Source organism: Phyllobates terribilis, unplaced genomic scaffold, assembly GCF_046119375.1.
Source record: "Phyllobates terribilis strain yellow unplaced genomic scaffold, ASM4611937v1 Scaffold_2__4_contigs__length_985480577, whole genome shotgun sequence".
In the NCBI taxonomy this organism is placed as follows: Eukaryota; Metazoa; Chordata; class Amphibia; order Anura; family Dendrobatidae; genus Phyllobates; species Phyllobates terribilis.
The window spans coordinates 161,611,624-161,629,662 of NW_027362762.1; the positions used below are offsets into that span (position 1 = coordinate 161,611,624).

The window sequence follows — 18,039 nt, forward strand, 5'->3', positions numbered from 1 at the left end:
GGTTAAACATGTATCCTGCAGTGATACATATAAATTATGAACTGATGCATGCACAAGGTATTGTAAAACTTACTTCTTCTACTGTAGTTATTTGTCGTCTCTGCACTTTCTTTGGGCTCCGACGAACAGTCCCACTCCATGAAGATAAACTAGCAGCATTTTTAATCGGAAAAGATTTTTCAAAAGCAAAACCAATTGTGTGATTCGTCTTTCCTACAGCTGCATTGAAAGTTCTGCTGCAAAACAAATTGTTTAAGTATTTAATGATCCTATGGTAATTGAGAAAGTGAAAACAGTGACGTTGTATATGAAGCATTAATACAAGTATACACTATATAGATATAAACAATGTAAGCCATACCTTAGTTTCCGCGATTCCACTTCTGTGTTTCTTGCTGGTTTCTGCAGGAACGTGAAGTGTGCTGGGATAATACTGGAGTGACCAGTGCCATTCTGTTTAACTTTTGCAGACAGTGCGACTTTGGTGTGGTCTGCAACAGCCATGTTTTTTTCAAGCTTTGACACCTCTGAAGTGAAAAACACAGGCATGCTTACAATATGCAATGACAGACAACTGCAGAAGAGGAGAAAAAGCAGTCACTGCCATTTCAAAAACACTTGTCATAAATCAACAGTACAAGTGAATATAAGCTTTATGATATATTTATCATGGAAATCTACTTTCTCTACTTTTAAGTCACTTTACTATCCCCTGCTTCCTGAAGTTATTCACTCAACACTGCAAACATCAGTCTTGGTCAAAACAAGACAGGCTGTTAGTTCACTGGGGGTCAGGTTATAGCTGCCTACCAAAAACTGGAGAGGGGAGTGGGGAAGAGAAGAGTGAGGCAAAGACAAAAATATACTGCCGCTTAAGTGTTTTACTTCATCTAATGCTGGTTTCAAAGCTACACTGCTCAGTACTGCTATATAGTTACTCATGCAGCAGCGTGGAGGACAAGACGGGAAAGCAGGAAATCCTGATGTCTGAGTCGATGGAAGACAAAGCAGGTAGCTACCCACTGCATCAGAGACAACTGAAAATTAAAGACCGTACCTACAAAGGTGAAAACTGGTACAGTCAGAAAGTGGAGCATGCACATCTCCAAATCCATTCATTCTGCATTTTTCATTCGGAGATAGCCTAGCGCTGTACTCCATTTCCAGCAGTCCCACAGACCAGGGGTGGGCAATTCATTTTAATAAAGTATGCTGACAGTCTCCGATATACAGCATATGAGCCCCCACATAGCCTCCTATATACATACAAATCCCATACACATGAGAAAAACACCACCACGTACTTGCCTCGCTCCAGTTCATACACATTCATATGTGCATGTAGCTGTTTTAAAGGCAAGTCCAGTTCGTTCCTCTATTACTGAGAAATCAGAGTGAATTGATGTGCAAATGAGGCTGAAGAGCTATTTGTAGATCTGAAGCTTCTGTCACTCCAGATCTATTCCCCACCCAATGCCACCTCCTCCGGCTTGACTGACAGCCTCTATGCTGTGCGACTTCAGACAAAGGAGTAGCAAGTCAAGCAGGAGGAGGGGACGCAGGGCGAGGAATAGAGCTGGAGTGACAGAGGCTTCAGCTTTACAAATAAATCTTCAGCCTCATATGCATATCAATTCACAAGCTGATGGCCCCCGCTCTGCTCCCGGCGTCGCTGCTGGCTCCGTGGCGGGTACCGGTAATGTAAAAGAACCTTCCATGAAGTCAGCGGTCTTGTGACAGGTCACATGATCGCCAACGGTTGCTTGATCCGTCACATGACCGCTGACGTCAAGTAAGGTAGTTTTACATTACCGGTACCCGCCACGGAGCCAGCAGAACCGCCGGGAGCAGAGCGGGGGTCATCAGAAGGTGAGTATAAGGTTATTTTTCATTTTAAATTATTTTTTTTTACTTACAGGTACTATGGTACCAGGGTCTGGAGGAGAGTCTCTTCTTCTCCAGATCCGGGTACCATCCGAGCATTAATCGCATAAGATACTCATGACTACATGTAGTCATGCGGATCTTATGCAATCCAATGCAAGTCAATGGCGGCGATTTTGCAGCGAAATCGCACTAGAATCGGTCGTGCTGCAGGTAATTCGCAGCGGAAATTTCTGCATGATGTGCACAGCACATGCGGATTTGCATTGCAGTAAATGGCAGACCTATTACAAGCGATTTTAATGCGTTTTTGCAGCAAAAATGCATTAAAATCGCTTTGTGTGCACATAGCCTTAAGGATTTTTGCTTGTCTGGATGAGCGCAAACTGGTGATGTGGTTTGTTTGATTTAGTTTTACCATGTTTACTGTACTGCCCCCTGTGTGGTCTCTTATGTGGACACATTAGAACTGGTTCGCCCATTATAGGCTTATGGGGGAGACTTATGTAGCACTCCTTTTGCACACTGAAGTCACTTTTTGTATGCTTTTTAGTGCATTTTATTGGATACAGTGTTAACTATATTTTTTTATTAACTCAATGAATTTAAGGGTGCTTTCACATTGCGTTTAGGCACCTGTTCAGGGCTTACGTCGAACCCCCCCCCCCCGGGTTTCAGATAAACGTGCAGACGGGGCCATAGACTACAACCCCTAGAAAAAATTATGGAATCACCGGGCTCGGAGGATGTTCATTCAGTTGTTTAATGTTGTTGAAAAAAAGCAGATCACAGACATGGCACAAAACTAAAGTCATTTCAAATGGCAACTTTATGGCTTTAAGAAACGCTAAAAGAAATAAAGAAAAAAAATGTGATACTCATGAAGGGTTATTTTTTTCAGACCAAGCGGAGGGAAAAAATATGGAATTCCATAATTTTTGCCAGAGGTTGTATAATACTGACAGAGTGAAGGGGAACGTCGACATCTTCAGGCATGTACGCCTACTGGAGGCGAAACCAGTTTTGCAGGGGGTTCGGACGTACGTTCTGACAGGGCTTCTGAATGGGTGCCTTAATACAATGTGAAAGCAGCCTAAGAATTACTATTTTATGTACCAAGCACTTGTTTCCCCTTCATATCTACCACTGCTTGTTATACTATAGTATAATGGAATCTATACATCAGGAACATTCAACATTTTTTAGGGACTTAATCCTTACCCTTTTCTACTATAATTTATTTATTCCTGTAAGACTAACACCTGCTGTAATTCAAAGCCATTTGTTTTATATATTCTGATTTATAGGATTAATGTAAACATAACCACTCAGTTCTTTGGGATATTCGTAAGCCTGTCCCCACACAAATTTTAGATGCTCTTATATGTTAATAACGCTAAGTCTTTAAATTTATGTCTGGTATGTATAGTCTTTCTTTATAGGTTTAATAAAAAGTGAAAAGCAAGCATAAGCAAGGATATCATATTTGAAAGAGAAAATAACTAAATGATATCATTGAGCATTATCTGCACTGTTCAATATAAAAAAAACCACTAGGCAACAAAGCAAAAAAGGCTCACCTGTGAGAAAAAAAGGTTTATGAAGAGTCTTCACAATAGATCGGTCAAAATCCCTGTGCAGCATCGGGGTCGTCTGAAAGAAACATCAGCATGTATGCAGATTCTAAGTATACAACATCCATCCATCCAAGAGGCTACACAGAACATATTCAGAGAAGGGAAGAACACACAATCCTACTATTCTTTACAAAAAAAAAACAATTTAGGAAAACCAACTCCTTCAAGAGAAGTACTCAGGTCTTACATCAAATCTACAAAATCCCACTAGAAGTGGAACAATATCCACACATCTACAATCATTCTGCAAATCTGCCTTAATCCCTGGATGTTGGTGATAGCTACAGAATTACGGGCATAATACAATGCATTGTGTGTCACAGGTAGCTAAATATATTGGGGGAAAAATTACCACCAGGTCTGCACACAATCTACTCAATCTGAATGGCAGAAGAGGAGAGTATAGATCAACCAATCCCTCTCTAAGTCTCCCATGTTGGGTCCTTGAAAATCTGTAGACCCCCAATGTTTTCCAACTGGATGGAATCTACATCTATGCCTAAAGCTCTAGCCAGCAAGAGTTACCAGTTACTGTATGAATATAATATATCATACCTCCCAAGTTTTAAAGAACGGAAAGAGGGACAAATTAAGAGTGGCAAATTTTGGGCATGCCCCTCGCCACACTCAAATCCAAGGCCATTTACCATTTTTTTCTCCCCTGGCAGGAGGAGATGTCAGAGGGGCGCTGGTAATGAGGGAGATTCAGTAGAGGCCCAAGACTGCAGGGTGTAGACAAAAATGCAGGACTGTCTGCTGTATCTAGGACAGTTGGGAATAGAGATTAGCGATCGATTCATGGGACTCCGGTCCAGCGTCCAGGTCAGTGCTACCTGGCGGCTGGACGGGAGACCCATGAATACCTTACCTTCCGGCGAGGCTTTTGTTTAGCCAGGGCTGGTGCGACGTCATTTATGCGTCCTACTCATCTCTAGTTGGGACCTATGGATCTATTTTTTGTTCATTCATAGTCGTAGCAGCCAGAACTTTCTCATCTTGATGTAAGGTTCGCCATTATGTGGCGATTTTTTGTGTCTGTAAGGCAGTGTTCACAAGTAGCATAAATACTGTGTTTGTTTTCTGCTGGTGTCCGCACCAAACTACACAATAACAATCTTCTCTGATTATTGCATCTTGACTGCATTTTTAGGTTTTTCCCCCTTATTTGATGCATTTTTGGGTCAGATGTGAAACCACGTTTTTAAGTGTTTTTTATAGTACAGAAAAGCCTTGGTTCTGCACTTACAGTAACTGCAGAAAAAAAAAAAGCACCAAAACTGCACAGTTCAGCATTGTCTTTAGACGCACAGGGGGCATGATTTTTATGGAATCACATCCTCTTTGCTTGGACAGTTAAATACAGCAGACATTCTGTGCAATTACGCAATTATGGGTTTAATAAGAGGAAAAAAAAAAGAAGTAACGCTCTTTTAAACCATTTATCAATCACCATAAATCTGATCGCTGTGTTGTGCTGCTCGTTACGATTACAAAGACACCAAATGTGTGTTATTTGCCGATTTGTGTTTAATATTTTTTTAAAAAGTGCATTAAAAATGTCATTATTGTAATGGTTTTATTATTCTTTAGTAATTTTATAGGAAAAAAAAAAATATTTTTCTCCCTATAGAATACAGGGACATAGATTATACTGGTACATAACAGTGTATTTCTGTCTGTGGGCTCAGCCTGCAATGCAGCTCAAGTATACAAAATTCTCCCAGTGACCTCACTGGAGCCTCACTGTTTTAGCTTTTGTCTGCAATTATAGAGGGTGTGGGTTCTAGTCCCGCTACTGCCTGCGAACATGGAAGTCGTGAGTTCGAGTCTTAGAGACCAAATCACAAGAGAAGAATGTACTTGTGAGTAGAGATGTGACCCTGCCCCCCAAGGAGGAGGAGCCAGGAAAGAGTGAGGAAGTTATGACAAAGGCCTGAGACCTCAAATCGAGACAGTCTCACAAAATCCAGGACGGTTGGCAGAGGTATACATACATTTCAGTATAGTTAGGGGAAACATGTTTAGTTAGCGCTCATCACTCAGTCATAGTGGGGAGCATGGGAGACAATTTTACGTGTGTCTGCTTTGTGACTTGTGACAAGTCGCTCAGGACCTAGCTGTACATGCAGGCTGCAGTAGTGGTATGCCAGAAGGGGGTAATCACATTAGTGAAACATTTAAAGTTAGCTGTATTTTAAGTTTTAACCCAAAGTGTCACTACTCAGACTCAATTATGAGGTGTATTTATGTATTTCTGGACATGTGGCAGCATTTTTCCCTTCATCAGTTATTTATGGTCACTGGGTGCGCTTCCTAAATGCTTCTACATTTGTCGACAAGTCAGGCTGGATAGACATCATCCTGGAAGACCATTGCTCTTCTATTTGTTGAGCTAGTTACAGATTCAGTTCTGGAGGTCCCATTATTCCTCCATCTATGCTCCTGTCAAGATGGTTTTAAAGACAGTAATTTAGGGAGCCCGTACCTAACCTAAAGTTAGTATCAAAACCTTGTGTATTTTGCATCAAGATAATCCCAGCCTGGACCATAAACATTGAATAGATGCCCAGCAATCTTTTGGTGTTAAGCGAAATAAAGGGATGTATATTAGTGAATAATATACACTACTTTTCCCAACAACAAAAAAATTCTTTTTTTCACAGTGGCACAAGATTAAAAAATGAAAAAAAAAAATCATAAATGCTTACCAACCTGATACTTGAAAGTACATAAAGATTCCTTTGCAGTATCTTTAAAATGTGCTTGATATTTGGAGTTATTTTCACTCTCCCAGACCATTTCCTTTACATCTTCGTCTTTATCAAATAGGAGAAAAATTTAACATTAATGCAATTCCTCATCTCTCATCAAAAGAAGTTAAAAAAAAAAAAAAAATTCTGTTAGAGCTAACAAGTGACAGGTTTCTTGTGCTCTTTACTTTTCAGAGAGAACACAACCTGCCTAGAACAAAGGACGGTATCGGGCAAAACAGGAAAGAAGTTGGAAAGCTGTAAATGCAAAGCTAACCCAATGAACTGGCAGCTCATTGGCATACAATTTGGAGAGCATTACATAAATGTATGATAAGTTTGGTTCCTGTGAAAAGTGCCCTTTAAGGTATGTGCACACGACATCTTGTACATGCCAGCAAACCCGCAGAGAAGCTTTCATACAGTTTTTTTAGCGTTTTTTTCTGAAGTGTTCCAGGAAAAATCTGCCTGAAAAAGACCTTGCGTGCACAAACCCTGAAGGATTTTCCAGTCTTATAAAATGATGGCTTATCACTAAGGCTAGGTGCACACTGTATCGGTACACTTAGTGCAGTACATGTCATTATAATGTATGGAGGACTGTGTGGGGCCATTTTACTGTATGGAGGACTATGTGGGGCCCATTATTTTGTATGGAGGACTATGTGGGGCCTATTATTCTGTATACTGGTTGGCCCGCAACTTTGTCCAAGTTTTTTATTTTGGCCCTCTGTGTCAGAGTTTGACATCCTTGATCCAACATCACTGTAGGCCCCTATTCACCAGAGGCTTCAGGTGTGTTCTTTCTGGCCTCCCTCTGGCCAATATGGGACTGCTTACTGTTTAACTGTATAAGAAACCAGAGCGGACTGCTTTACTATATAAAGGGCCACTGTAAAGAAACGAAAACCATACAGTCCCAATGTGGACTGATGCTTCTGCATTTATCCTCATCACCAGGGTAGGACTGGGACTTAAATTCAGCCCTGGCATTTGCGAGCACACAGGTCCACTTGCTATGAAGTGAATGTGATGTACGTTCATCGATTTTTGTGGATCCCTTGAGATATAGATCACATTTACAGAATGCAAACTGCTGTGAAGCCAGAAAAACACTATATGAAATTTAAAGAGAACCTGTCAGGTCAGATAACTATTTACCTGCAGATATAGGGCTAATCTGCAGGTTAATAGTATTATGAAGGTGCCTAGCTGCTGTACTGAGTGTGGTACCCAGGACAAAATAAATTGTATTTCTCCCAGGAACCACCTGTTTCAGTCATGCAGGTGTGCCCGAAGGAGAGGCCCACAGCTGGCACCAGCCCAACTGGCATTTTCCAGAATTGCCAGATGGCCAGTCCGGCCCTGCTGACCACGCACCCAGTTGGCCACATACCTTCTGAGCGTATGCGCCCAACAGTGTGCAAAAAAGTAGTGTGGACCGGGCCTAAGATATGTCATAATTTTCTCATCTCTTGGGATCTGAACTACAGGACCCTTACCATTCCTAAAAATTAAAGGAATGCAGAACTGGTATATTGTCACAGCCTTTTAGTTTCCCCTATACATCGGCACTCAGGCTGCCGAGCTGTGCAGAAAGCTACAGCTGGCCCCAATCCCAGACAGTTAGGGTGCCTTCACAATGCGTTCAGGCACCCATTCAGTGGCTGCATCGAGGCTTACAACCGAACCACCCGCAAAAGGGAATTCAGGCATACGCACAGATGGGGTCATAGAATATAATGGTGCCGACAGAGTGAGCATGCGCTCTGACGTGCATCATTTTCGGGCGTGTACGCCTACTGGAGACAAACCCAGAAGCAGTCGACTATTTCTTGGTATCCTTCTCCAGTAGACATACACGCTCGAAAATGAACGGCAGAGCGCATGTTTGCACATACACCCGAATCCCATTTTGCGGGCGGTGTGGGTGGAAGCCCCAACAGGGCCACTGAACAGACGCCTGAATGCAGTGTTATAACACTCTCACCATGGTGTTGGTCTGATTTCTGGTACTCTCACCGATCATGAACTAAATGCACATACACAAATAATATGAGAGCATATTACAGGTAACTTTTTAGATTGTGCAGAATTATTCCTCCCAAAAGTTTCAAACTACGTAAATATAACAGAATGTAATTACATGTATCTGTAAAAAAAGGGGAGACACTCCCAGGATTATTCTAAGTATATAGCAATGAGTCACAGCCAACAGGAGGTCACACATCATTAGTGGTAGGTGTGGTGGTGAAGAGACAACCAAAGCGAAGCACAGGAAGTGCTGACATGTTTATCACATGACCGCTGCAACTGATCACCGACGTCAGTGATCACATGTCATACATGCTTATGTGACTGTCTAGGCCAGGAGACTGACGATGAAAGGGGTTGTCATCACTTCCCGTACAGATGAACATAGACTGAGTGGTGGGGGACTTGAGGGGTAAAAAAATGCTTATTTTTTCATTTAAAAAGAATCCCTTTTATAGAACTACATATTAAAAAAACACAGAAAAACTCCTTAAAAAATGCAAGCATGGCTTACCCATGTTAAGTTTTATTACATCCCTGGGATCACAATGAACTTGTTCAGTCTGGAGAGAGAAAAAGAAAAGCATTGTTTTAAAATAAATGGTTCAATTCACACAAGCATAAATGCTAATGATTAGCAGTGAAAAATTGTGATTTATGCAACTATAGCATTACAAAGGTGAAAGGCTGGAGACGGGAAATGAGGCAGAGATGGGACTACAATGAACATTTGCATAAAAGAAAATAGAAAAGTCAATTGTAGGATAAAATATAATATTATATTATATTAAGCAAACACAAGAATAGAAGTCATGTCAGTTCTTACAAGGTCGAATTCACACAATTAAATTTTTTTGCAACCATAAATATACATAAGGCAGCCCTGAAAGCCTGTTCTAAAAATGTGTCATCTATAATTTTACCTTCAATTCAATCAAATGGGTCGAGAGATTCTTTTAAAGGGGTTGCCCACTACTCAGACAGCCCCTTCTCAATTAATATATTCTACCATGCAAGATAAAAACAGCATGTACTAACCTCCAATGCCAGAACTCCCAGGGCTCGTGTGACAATTATGTCACGCTAGCCCTGCCGCCAACCAATAGGCCGCTTCACTCATTTCCTTTAGATGAAACCTACACCTGGAGTAAGTGAGAAAGCAGCAATTATCACTTCCTCCAGATATCAGTTTTGTCCAAAGGAAATGAGTGAAGCAATTCATGAGTGGCTGCTGATTAGCGCTGTTCTTTTTTAACATGGTAGAACATAGTAATTGACAGGAGTTGTCCGAGTAATGGACAGACCCTTTAAACGCAAAGCTTTAGGTCTACTTGAATTGGCTTACCCATGACATTCTGCAAATGTCTGAAAAACCACTACATACATACTTATATATATTATTTACCTCCAGATATGGGGCTAATGTGCAGGTTAATAGCGTTCTAATTCAGTGTGGCTACTGCACTGACAGCTCGGCTACCAGGAGGAAATTAAAGAGGTATTCCCATCTCCAAGAGCCTATCCCCATATGCAATAGGTTTAATATTATTAGCAAATACCTCCAATTAGAAATGTTGTATACTTTTTCTGATTTGCTATGTCACTTACCCCATGTGCAGGGCATTGCAGGACCTTAGGTATCCATGGTTACGACCACAGATATGGTGACAGTTAGCTAGTTGCTAGTGGTAGTAACCATGGATACCTAAAATCCTGCAATGCCTGCACATGAGGAAAGACAAAGCGAATCAGAAAAACTATACTACATCTCTTTCCTCATGTGCAGGGAATGCAGTATCCATGGTTACGACCACTAGCAACTAGCTGTCACCACATCTGTGGTCATAACCATGGATACCTAAGGTCCTGCAATGCCTGCACAAGGGGTAAGTGACATCGCAAATAAGAAAAACTATACTACATTTCTAATTGGAGATATTTGCTAATAATATTATTACATCTAACAAATATTGGGATAGCATCTTAGAGATGGGAATACCCCTTTAACTACATTCCTGACCACAATAACCATATAACATTCGGCTCAACAGTGCAGACCCAGCAGTCAGTGCTGGGAGGTGGTTATAGCCACCACTCACTATGTACTGAGCGGTGACTGAAAGCCAGACAATGCCGGTAGTCGGGCTTTCAGTGCAGAGGCCACATTGTTTTAGAATACTATTACCTGCAAATTAACCCCATATCTGCATGGTTTTTTTTTGCTTTTTTTTTAACATGACAGGTAGAGAACCTGTCCCCAAATTTTCATGCTGAACTGGACACACGATGTAACAGTGGCAGCAGAGCGGAATTAAACGAGTTTTGTTTTTTGGCAGAGAAAGGCCAAAGAGCTCTGATGCCTCAGAGGTAAAGCTGGCACATGCACCATACAGCACTTTGCTTTAACCTCAGTAGGGCAGAGACGTGCGCCTGTGCTGGAGCGCAATGGGGGGATACTGTGGATGACATAGGACGTGTCATACACATGAAGCAGGACGGCGGTTGTGGGAAGGGAGGAGGCACCGTATCAAGACAAGAGACACCCATCGGGCTGCACCGCACCATATAGGTGGGGATTTCTTCCCGTCCTCCAAGCATCAAAACTGTAAAGAATAAAAAGCCATATCACTGCATCAAGACCTCTAATATGGGACATACAGGCAAGTATAGATTCACATTTCTATCACCTGCATGCCCATATTATAGGGCAGATAATTGCCAGGGGGTGACAGATTCCCTTTAATGACCAGGCCAAATTTTACAATTCTGACCAGTCACTTTGAGGTAATAACTCTGGAACACTTCAACCAATCCGTGACTGTTTAATCGTAACATTGTACTTGACAGCGGCAAAATTTCTTCGATATGACTTGCATTTATTTGTGAAAAAATACAAACAGAAATTTGGTGAAAATTTTGCAATTTTCAAACTTTGAATTTTTATGTCCTTAAATCAGATGTGGGAAATGTTATTTATTAACTATTTCGTGTGGCGTGTCTACTTTACATCAGCACAGCTTTTGCAACAATTTTTTTTTCTTGTTAGGAAGTTATAAGGGTTAAAAGTTGACCATCGATTTCTCATTTTTCCAACAAAATTTACAAAACCATTTTTTTTTTTTTTTTTTAAAGGGATCACATCAGCAGGGCTCAGAAGATTGCTGGCCTAATTAGTGTACACTATGTCGCATTTGGGGAGCCCCCGATGTGCCTAAACAGTGGAACCCCCCCACAAGTGACACCATTTTGGAAACTACACCCCTCAAGGATTTTATCAAGGGGTATAGTGAGCATTTTGAACCCAGAGGGACGACAGAATTTGATAACATTAGGTCATCATATTGAATAAGTTGTCATTAGTGTTAAGCGCAAGTGCTCGCTAGTTGAGTTTGCATCAGGTACTTGGGTATGCACAGAATATCGCGGGTGCTCCAGTGACCTGCTCGAGTCCCCGCCCCACGTTTCGCAGCGGTTAAGACACCCCAAAAAAACATGCAGGGATTGCCCATGTATGGCAGGCAATCCCTGCATGTTTCTTTTGCTGTATAACAGCTGTGAAACGTGGGGCGGGGACTCGAGCAAGTCACTGGAGCACTCCCCGAGTGTACGCAGAGTAGTCAGTGAGTGAGGCAGGCGCAGACCCTTCCCTGAGTGTACGCAGAGTAGTCAGTGAGGCAGGCGCAGACCCTTCCCCGAGTGTACGCAGAGTAGTCAGTGAGTGAGGCAGGCGCAGACCCTTCCCTGAGTGTACGCAGAGTAGTCAGTGAGTGAGGCAGGCGCAGACCCTTCCCTGAGTGTACGCAGAGTAGTCAGTGAGTGAGGAAGGCACAGACCCTTCCCTGAGTGTACGCAGAGTAGTCAGTGAGTGAGGCAGGCGCAGACCCTTCCCTGAGTGTACGCAGAGTAGTCAGTGAGTGAGGCAGGCGCAGACCCTTCCCTGAGTGTACGCAGTCAGTGAGTGAGGCAGGCGCAGACCCTTCCCTGAGTGTAGGCAGAGTAGTCAGTGAGTGAGGCAGGCGCAGACCCTTCCCTGAGTGTAGGCAGAGTAGTCAGTGAGTGAGGCAGGCGCAGACCCTTCCCTGAGTGTAGGCAGAGTAGTCAGTGAGTGAGGCAGGCGCAGACCCTTCCCTGAGTGTAGGCAGAGTAGTCAGTGAGTGAGGCAGGCGCAGACCCTTCCCTGAGTGTAGGCAGAGTAGTCAGTGAGTGAGGCAGGCGCAGACCCTTCCCTGAGTGTAGGCAGAGTAGTCAGTGAGTGAGGCAGGCGCAGACCCTTCCCTGAGTGTAGGCAGAGTAGTCAGTGAGTGAGGCAGGCGCAGACCCTTCCCTGAGTGTAGGCAGAGTAGTCAGTGAGTGAGGCAGGCGCAGACCCTTCCCTGAGTGTAGGCAGAGTAGTCAGTGAGTGAGGCAGGCGCAGACCCTTCCCTGAGTGTAGGCAGAGTAGTCAGTGAGTGAGGCAGGCGCAGACCCTTCCCTGAGTGTAGGCAGAGTAGTCAGTGAGTGAGGCAGGCGCAGACCCTTCCCTGAGTGTAGGCAGAGTAGTCAGTGAGTGAGGCAGGCGCAGACCCTTCCCTGAGTGTAGGCAGAGTAGTCAGTGAGTGAGGCAGGCGCAGACCCTTCCCTGAGTGTAGGCAGAGTAGTCAGTGAGTGAGGCAGGCGCAGACCCTTCCCTGAGTGTAGGCAGAGTAGTCAGTGAGTGAGGCAGGCGCAGACCCTTCCCTGAGTGTAGGCAGAGTAGTCAGTGAGTGAGGCAGGCGCAGACCCTTCCCTGAGTGTAGGCAGAGTAGTCAGTGAGTGAGGCAGGCAGAGTAGTCAGTGAGTGAGGCAGGCAGAGTAGTCAGTGAGTGAGGCAGGCGCAGACCCTTCCCTGAGTGTAGGCAGAGTAGTCAGTGAGTGAGGCAGGCGCAGACCCTTCCCTGAGTGTAGGCAGAGTAGTCAGTGAGTGAGGCAGGCAGAGTAGTCAGTGAGTGAGGCAGGCGCAGACCCTTCCCTGAGTGTACGCAGAGTAGTCAGTGAGTGAGGCAGGCGCAGACCCTTCCCTGAGTGTACGCAGAGTAGTCAGTGAGTGAGGCAGGCGCAGACCCTTCCCTGAGTGTACGCAGAGTAGTCAGTGAGTGAGGCAGGCGCAGACCCTTCCCTGAGTGTACGCAGAGTAGTCAGTGAGTGAGGCAGGCGCAGACCCTTCCCTGAGTGTACGCAGAGTAGTCTGTGAGTGAGGCAGGCGCAGACCCTTCCCTGAGTGTACGCAGAGTAGTCAGTGAGTGAGGCAGGCGCAGACCCTTCCCTGAGTGTACGCAGAGTAGTCAGTGAGTGAGGCAGGCGCAGACCCTTCCCTGAGTGTATGCAGAGTAGTCAGTGAGTGAGGCAGGCGCAGACCCTTCCCTGAGTGTACGCAGAGTAGTCAGTGAGTGAGGCAGGCGCAGACCCTTCCCTGAGTGTACGCAGAGTAGTCAGTGAGTGAGGAAGGCACAGACCCTTCCCTGAGTGTACGCAGAGTAGTCAGTGAGTGAGGCAGGCGCAGACCCTTCCCTGAGTGTACGCAGAGTAGTCAGTGAGTGAGGCAGGCGCAGACCCTTCCCTGAGTGTACACAGTCAGTGAGTGAGGCAGGCGCAGACCCTTCCCTGAGTGTACGCAGTCAGTGAGTGAGGCAGGCGCAGACCCTTCCCTGAGTGTAGGCAGAGTAGTCAGTGAGTGAGGCAGGCGCAGACCCTTCCCTGAGTGTAGGCAGAGTAGTCAGTGAGTGAGGCAGGCGCAGACCCTTCCCTGAGTGAAGGCAGAGTAGTCAGTGAGTGAGGCAGGCGCAGACCCTTCCCTGAGTGTAGGCAGAGTAGTCAGTGAGTGAGGCAGGCGCAGACCCTTCCCTGAGTGTAGGCAGAGTAGTCAGTGAGTGAGGCAGGCGCAGACCCTTCCCTGAGTGTAGGCAGAGTAGTCAGTGAGTGAGGCAGGCGCAGACCCTTCCCTGAGTGTAGGCAGAGTAGTCAGTGAGTGAGGCAGGCGCAGACCCTTCCCTGAGTGTAGGCAGAGTAGTCAGTGAGTGAGGCAGGCGCAGACCCTTCCCTGAGTGTACACAGAGTAGTCAGTGAGTGAGGCAGGCGCAGACCCTTCCCTGAGTGTAGGCAGAGTAGTCAGTGAGTGAGGCAGGCAGAGTAGTCAGTGAGTGAGGCACGCGCAGACCCTTCCCTGAGTGTAGGCAGAGTAGTCAGTGAGTGAGGCAGGCGCAGACCCTTCCCTGAGTGTAGGCAGAGTAGTCAGTGAGTGAGGCAGGCGCAGACCCTTCCCTGAGTGTACGCAGAGTAGTCAGTGAGTGAGGCAGGCGCAGACCCTTCAATGACTGTAGGCAGAGTAGTCAGTGAGTGAGGCAGGCGCAGACCCTTCCCTGAGTGTACGCAGAGTAGTCAGTGAGTGAGGCAGGCGCAGACCCTTCCCTGAGTGTACGCAGAGTAGTCAGTGAGTGAGGCAGGCGCAGACCCTTCCCTGAGTGTACGCAGAGTAGTCAGTGAGTGAGGCAGGCGCAGACCCTTCCCTGAGTGTAGGCAGAGTAGTCAGTGAGTGAGGCAGGCGCAGACCCTTCCCTGAGTGTACGCAGAGTAGTCAGTGAGTGAGGCAGGCGCAGACCCTTCCCTGAGTGTACGCAGAGTAGTCAGTGAGTGAGGCAGGCGCAGACCCTTCAATGACTGTAGGCAGAGTAGTCAGTGAGTGAGGCAGGCGCAGACCCTTCCCTGAGTGTAGGCAGAGTAGTCAGTGAGTGAGGCAGGCAGAGTAGTCAGTGAGTGAGGCAGGCGCAGACCCTTCCCTGAGTGTAGGCAGAGTAGTCAGTGAGTGAGGCAGACAGAGTAGTCAGTGAGTGAGGCAGGCGCAGACCCTTCCCTGAGTGTACACAGAGTAGTCAGTGAGTGAGGCACGCGCAGACCCTTCCCTGAGTGTAGGCAGAGTAGTCAGTGAGTGAGGCAGGCGCAGACCCTTCCCTGAGTGTAGGCAGAGTAGTCAGTGAGTGAGGCAGGCGCAGACCCTTCCCTGAGTGTACGCAGAGTAGTCAGTGAGTGAGGCACGCGCAGACCCTTCAATGACTGTAGGCAGAGTAGTCAGTGAGTGAGGCAGGCGCAGACCCTTCCCTGAGTGTACGCAGAGTAGTCAGTGAGTGAGGCAGGCGCAGACCCTTCCCTGAGTGTACGCAGAGTAGTCAGTGAGTGAGGCAGGCGCAGACCCTTCCCTGAGTGTACGCAGAGTAGTCAGTGAGTGAGGCAGGCACAGACCCTTCCCTGAGTGTAGGCAGAGTAGTCAGTGAGTGAGGCAGGCGCAGACCCTTCCCTGAGTGTAGGCAGAGTAGTCAGTGAGTGAGGCAGGCGCAGACCCTTCCCTGAGTGTAGGCAGAGTAGTCAGTGAGTGAGGCAGGCGCAGACCCTTCCCTGAGTGTACGCAGAGTAGTCAGTGAGTGAGGCAGGCGCAGACCCTTCCCTGAGTGTACGCAGAGTAGTCAGTGAGTGAGGCAGGCGCAGACCCTTCCCTGAGTGTACGCAGAGTAGTCAGTGAGTGAGGCAGGCGCAGACCCTTCCCTGAGTGTACGCAGAGTAGTCAGTGAGTGAGGCAGGCGCAGACCCTTCCCTGAGTGTACGCAGAGTAGTCAGTGAGTGAGGCAGGCGCAGACCCTTCCCTGAGTGTACGCAAAGTAGTCAGTGAGTGAGGCAGGCGCAGACCCTTCCCTGAGTGTACGCAGAGTAGTCAGTGAGTGAGGCAGGCGCAGACCCTTCCCTGAGTGTACGCAGAGTAGTCAGTGAGTGAGGCAGGCGCAGACCCTTCCCTGAGTGTAGGCAGAGTAGTCAGTGAGTGAGGCAGGCGCAGACCCTTCCCTGAGTGTACGCAGAGTAGTCAGTGAGTGAGGCACGCGCAGACCCTTCAATGACTGTAGGCAGAGTAGTCAGTGAGTGAGGCACGCGCAGACCCTTCAATGACTGTAGGCAGAGTAGTCAGTGAGTGAGGCAGGCGCAGACCCTTCCCTGAGTGTACGCAGAGTAGTCAGTGAGTGAGGCAGGCGCAGACCCTTCCCTGAGTGTACGCAGAGTAGTCAGTGAGTGAGGCAGGCGCAGACCCTTCCCTGAGTGTACGCAGAGTAGTCAGTGAGTGAGGCAGGCGCAGACCCTTCCCTGAGTGTAGGCAGAGTAGTCAGTGAGTGAGGCAGGCGCAGACCCTTCCCCGAGTGTAGGCAGAGTAGTCAGTGAGTGAGGCAGGCGCAGACCCTTCCCTGAGTGTACGCAGAGTAGTCAGTGAGTGAGGCAGGCGCAGACCCTTCCCTGAGTGTACGCAGAGTAGTCAGTGAGTGAGGCAGGCGCAGACCCTTCCCTGAGTGTACGCAGAGTAGTCAGTGAGTGAGGCAGGCGCAGACCCTTCCCTGAGTGTACGCAGAGTAGTCAGTGAGTGAGGCAGGCGCAGACCCTTCCCTGAGTGTACGCAGAGTAGTCAGTGAGTGAGGCAGGCGCAGACCCTTCCCTGAGTGTACGCAAAGTAGTCAGTGAGTGAGGCAGGCGCAGACCCTTCCCTGAGTGTACGCAGAGTAGTCAGTGAGTGAGGCAGGCGCAGACCCTTCCCTGAGTGTACGCAGAGTAGTCAGTGAGTGAGGCAGGCGCAGACCCTTCCCTGAGTGTACGCAGAGTAGTCAGTGAGTGAGGCAGGCGCAGACCCTTCCCTGAGTGTACGCAGAGTAGTCAGTGAGTGAGGCAGGCGCAGACCCTTCCCTGAGTGTACGCAGAGTAGTCAGTGAGTGAGGCAGGCGCAGACCCTTCCCTGAGTGTACGCAGAGTAGTCAGTGAGTGAGGCAGGCGCAGACCCTTCCCTGAGTGTACGCAAAGTAGTCAGTGAGTGAGGCAGGCGCAGACCCTTCCCTGAGTGTACGCAGAGTAGTCAGTGAGTGAGGCAGGCGCAGACCCTTCCCTGAGTGTACGCAGAGTAGTCAGTGAGTGAGGCAGGCGCAGACCCTTCCCTGAGTGTACGCAGAGAAGTCAGTGAGTGAGGCAGGCGCAGACCCTTCCCTGAGTGTACGCAGAGTAGTCAGTGAGTGAGGCAGGCGCAGACCCTTCCCTGAGTGTACGCAAAGTAGTCAGTGAGTGAGGCAGGCGCAGACCCTTCCCTGAGTGTACGCAGAGTAGTCAGTGAGTGAGGCAGGCGCAGACCCTTCCCTGAGTGTACGCAGAGTAGTCAGTGAGTGAGGCAGGCGCAGACCCTTCCCTGAGTGTAGGCAGAGTAGTCAGTGAGTGAGGCAGGCGCAGACCCTTCCCTGAGTGTACGCAGAGTAGTCAGTGAGTGAGGCAGGCGCAGACCCTTCCCTGAGTGTATACGGAGGAGCCTAACCAATGTGTCCGCCATCAGCACCACTGATCTCATCGCCACAGGGGAGATGGCGCCATCACCAGGTTATTAATCTCCAGTACAGATCTGCACCAAGTGGAGCCTCAGTGACCACAGGAGCAATGGAGGAGCGGAGGTAGCAGTGCACCAGGGGATGTGCTCCTCAGCCGCCTCTAGCTGCTGTGTGACTTGTAGTTCTCCTCCACTAACATTAGTGCCGGTCCCGAGGGCGGGAGATAAGACTTTCCGCCAGGATTAGCCGGTACCGCGGTAACTGGGGACATGGTCGGGAGACAGCAGTGTGCCCGGTGAGAGGAGGCGGCACACGCCGGTCGCGGCTCCTCCTCACTGTGGCACCGGGCACACGCTGCGGCTCATCTGGCGCACACTTTCTCCC

At 47.4% G+C, this 18,039-nt stretch overlaps 1 protein-coding gene across 3 annotated transcripts in view; it reads right to left on the reverse strand.

Moving 5' to 3' along the window:
- Positions 1 to 18,039, reverse strand: part of SENP1 (SUMO specific peptidase 1) — a 49,227-nt gene that overhangs the window by 30,899 nt on the left and 289 nt on the right. For 2 of the 3 annotated variants that reach the window (XM_073663193.1, XM_073663191.1), the window contains exons 2-6: positions 8,820 to 8,868; positions 6,234 to 6,337; positions 3,465 to 3,537; positions 362 to 527; positions 74 to 236 (exon numbers count right to left, since the gene is read on the reverse strand). In XM_073663193.1, coding sequence (XP_073519294.1) covers positions 74 to 236; positions 362 to 527; positions 3,465 to 3,537; positions 6,234 to 6,337; positions 8,820 to 8,823 — 510 coding nt within the window. In that variant the 5' untranslated portion in view covers positions 8,824 to 8,868. The remainder of the gene's footprint in view (positions 1 to 73; positions 237 to 361; positions 528 to 3,464; positions 3,538 to 6,233; positions 6,338 to 8,819; positions 8,869 to 18,039) is intronic. The other variant, XM_073663192.1, reaches the window with a different exon arrangement.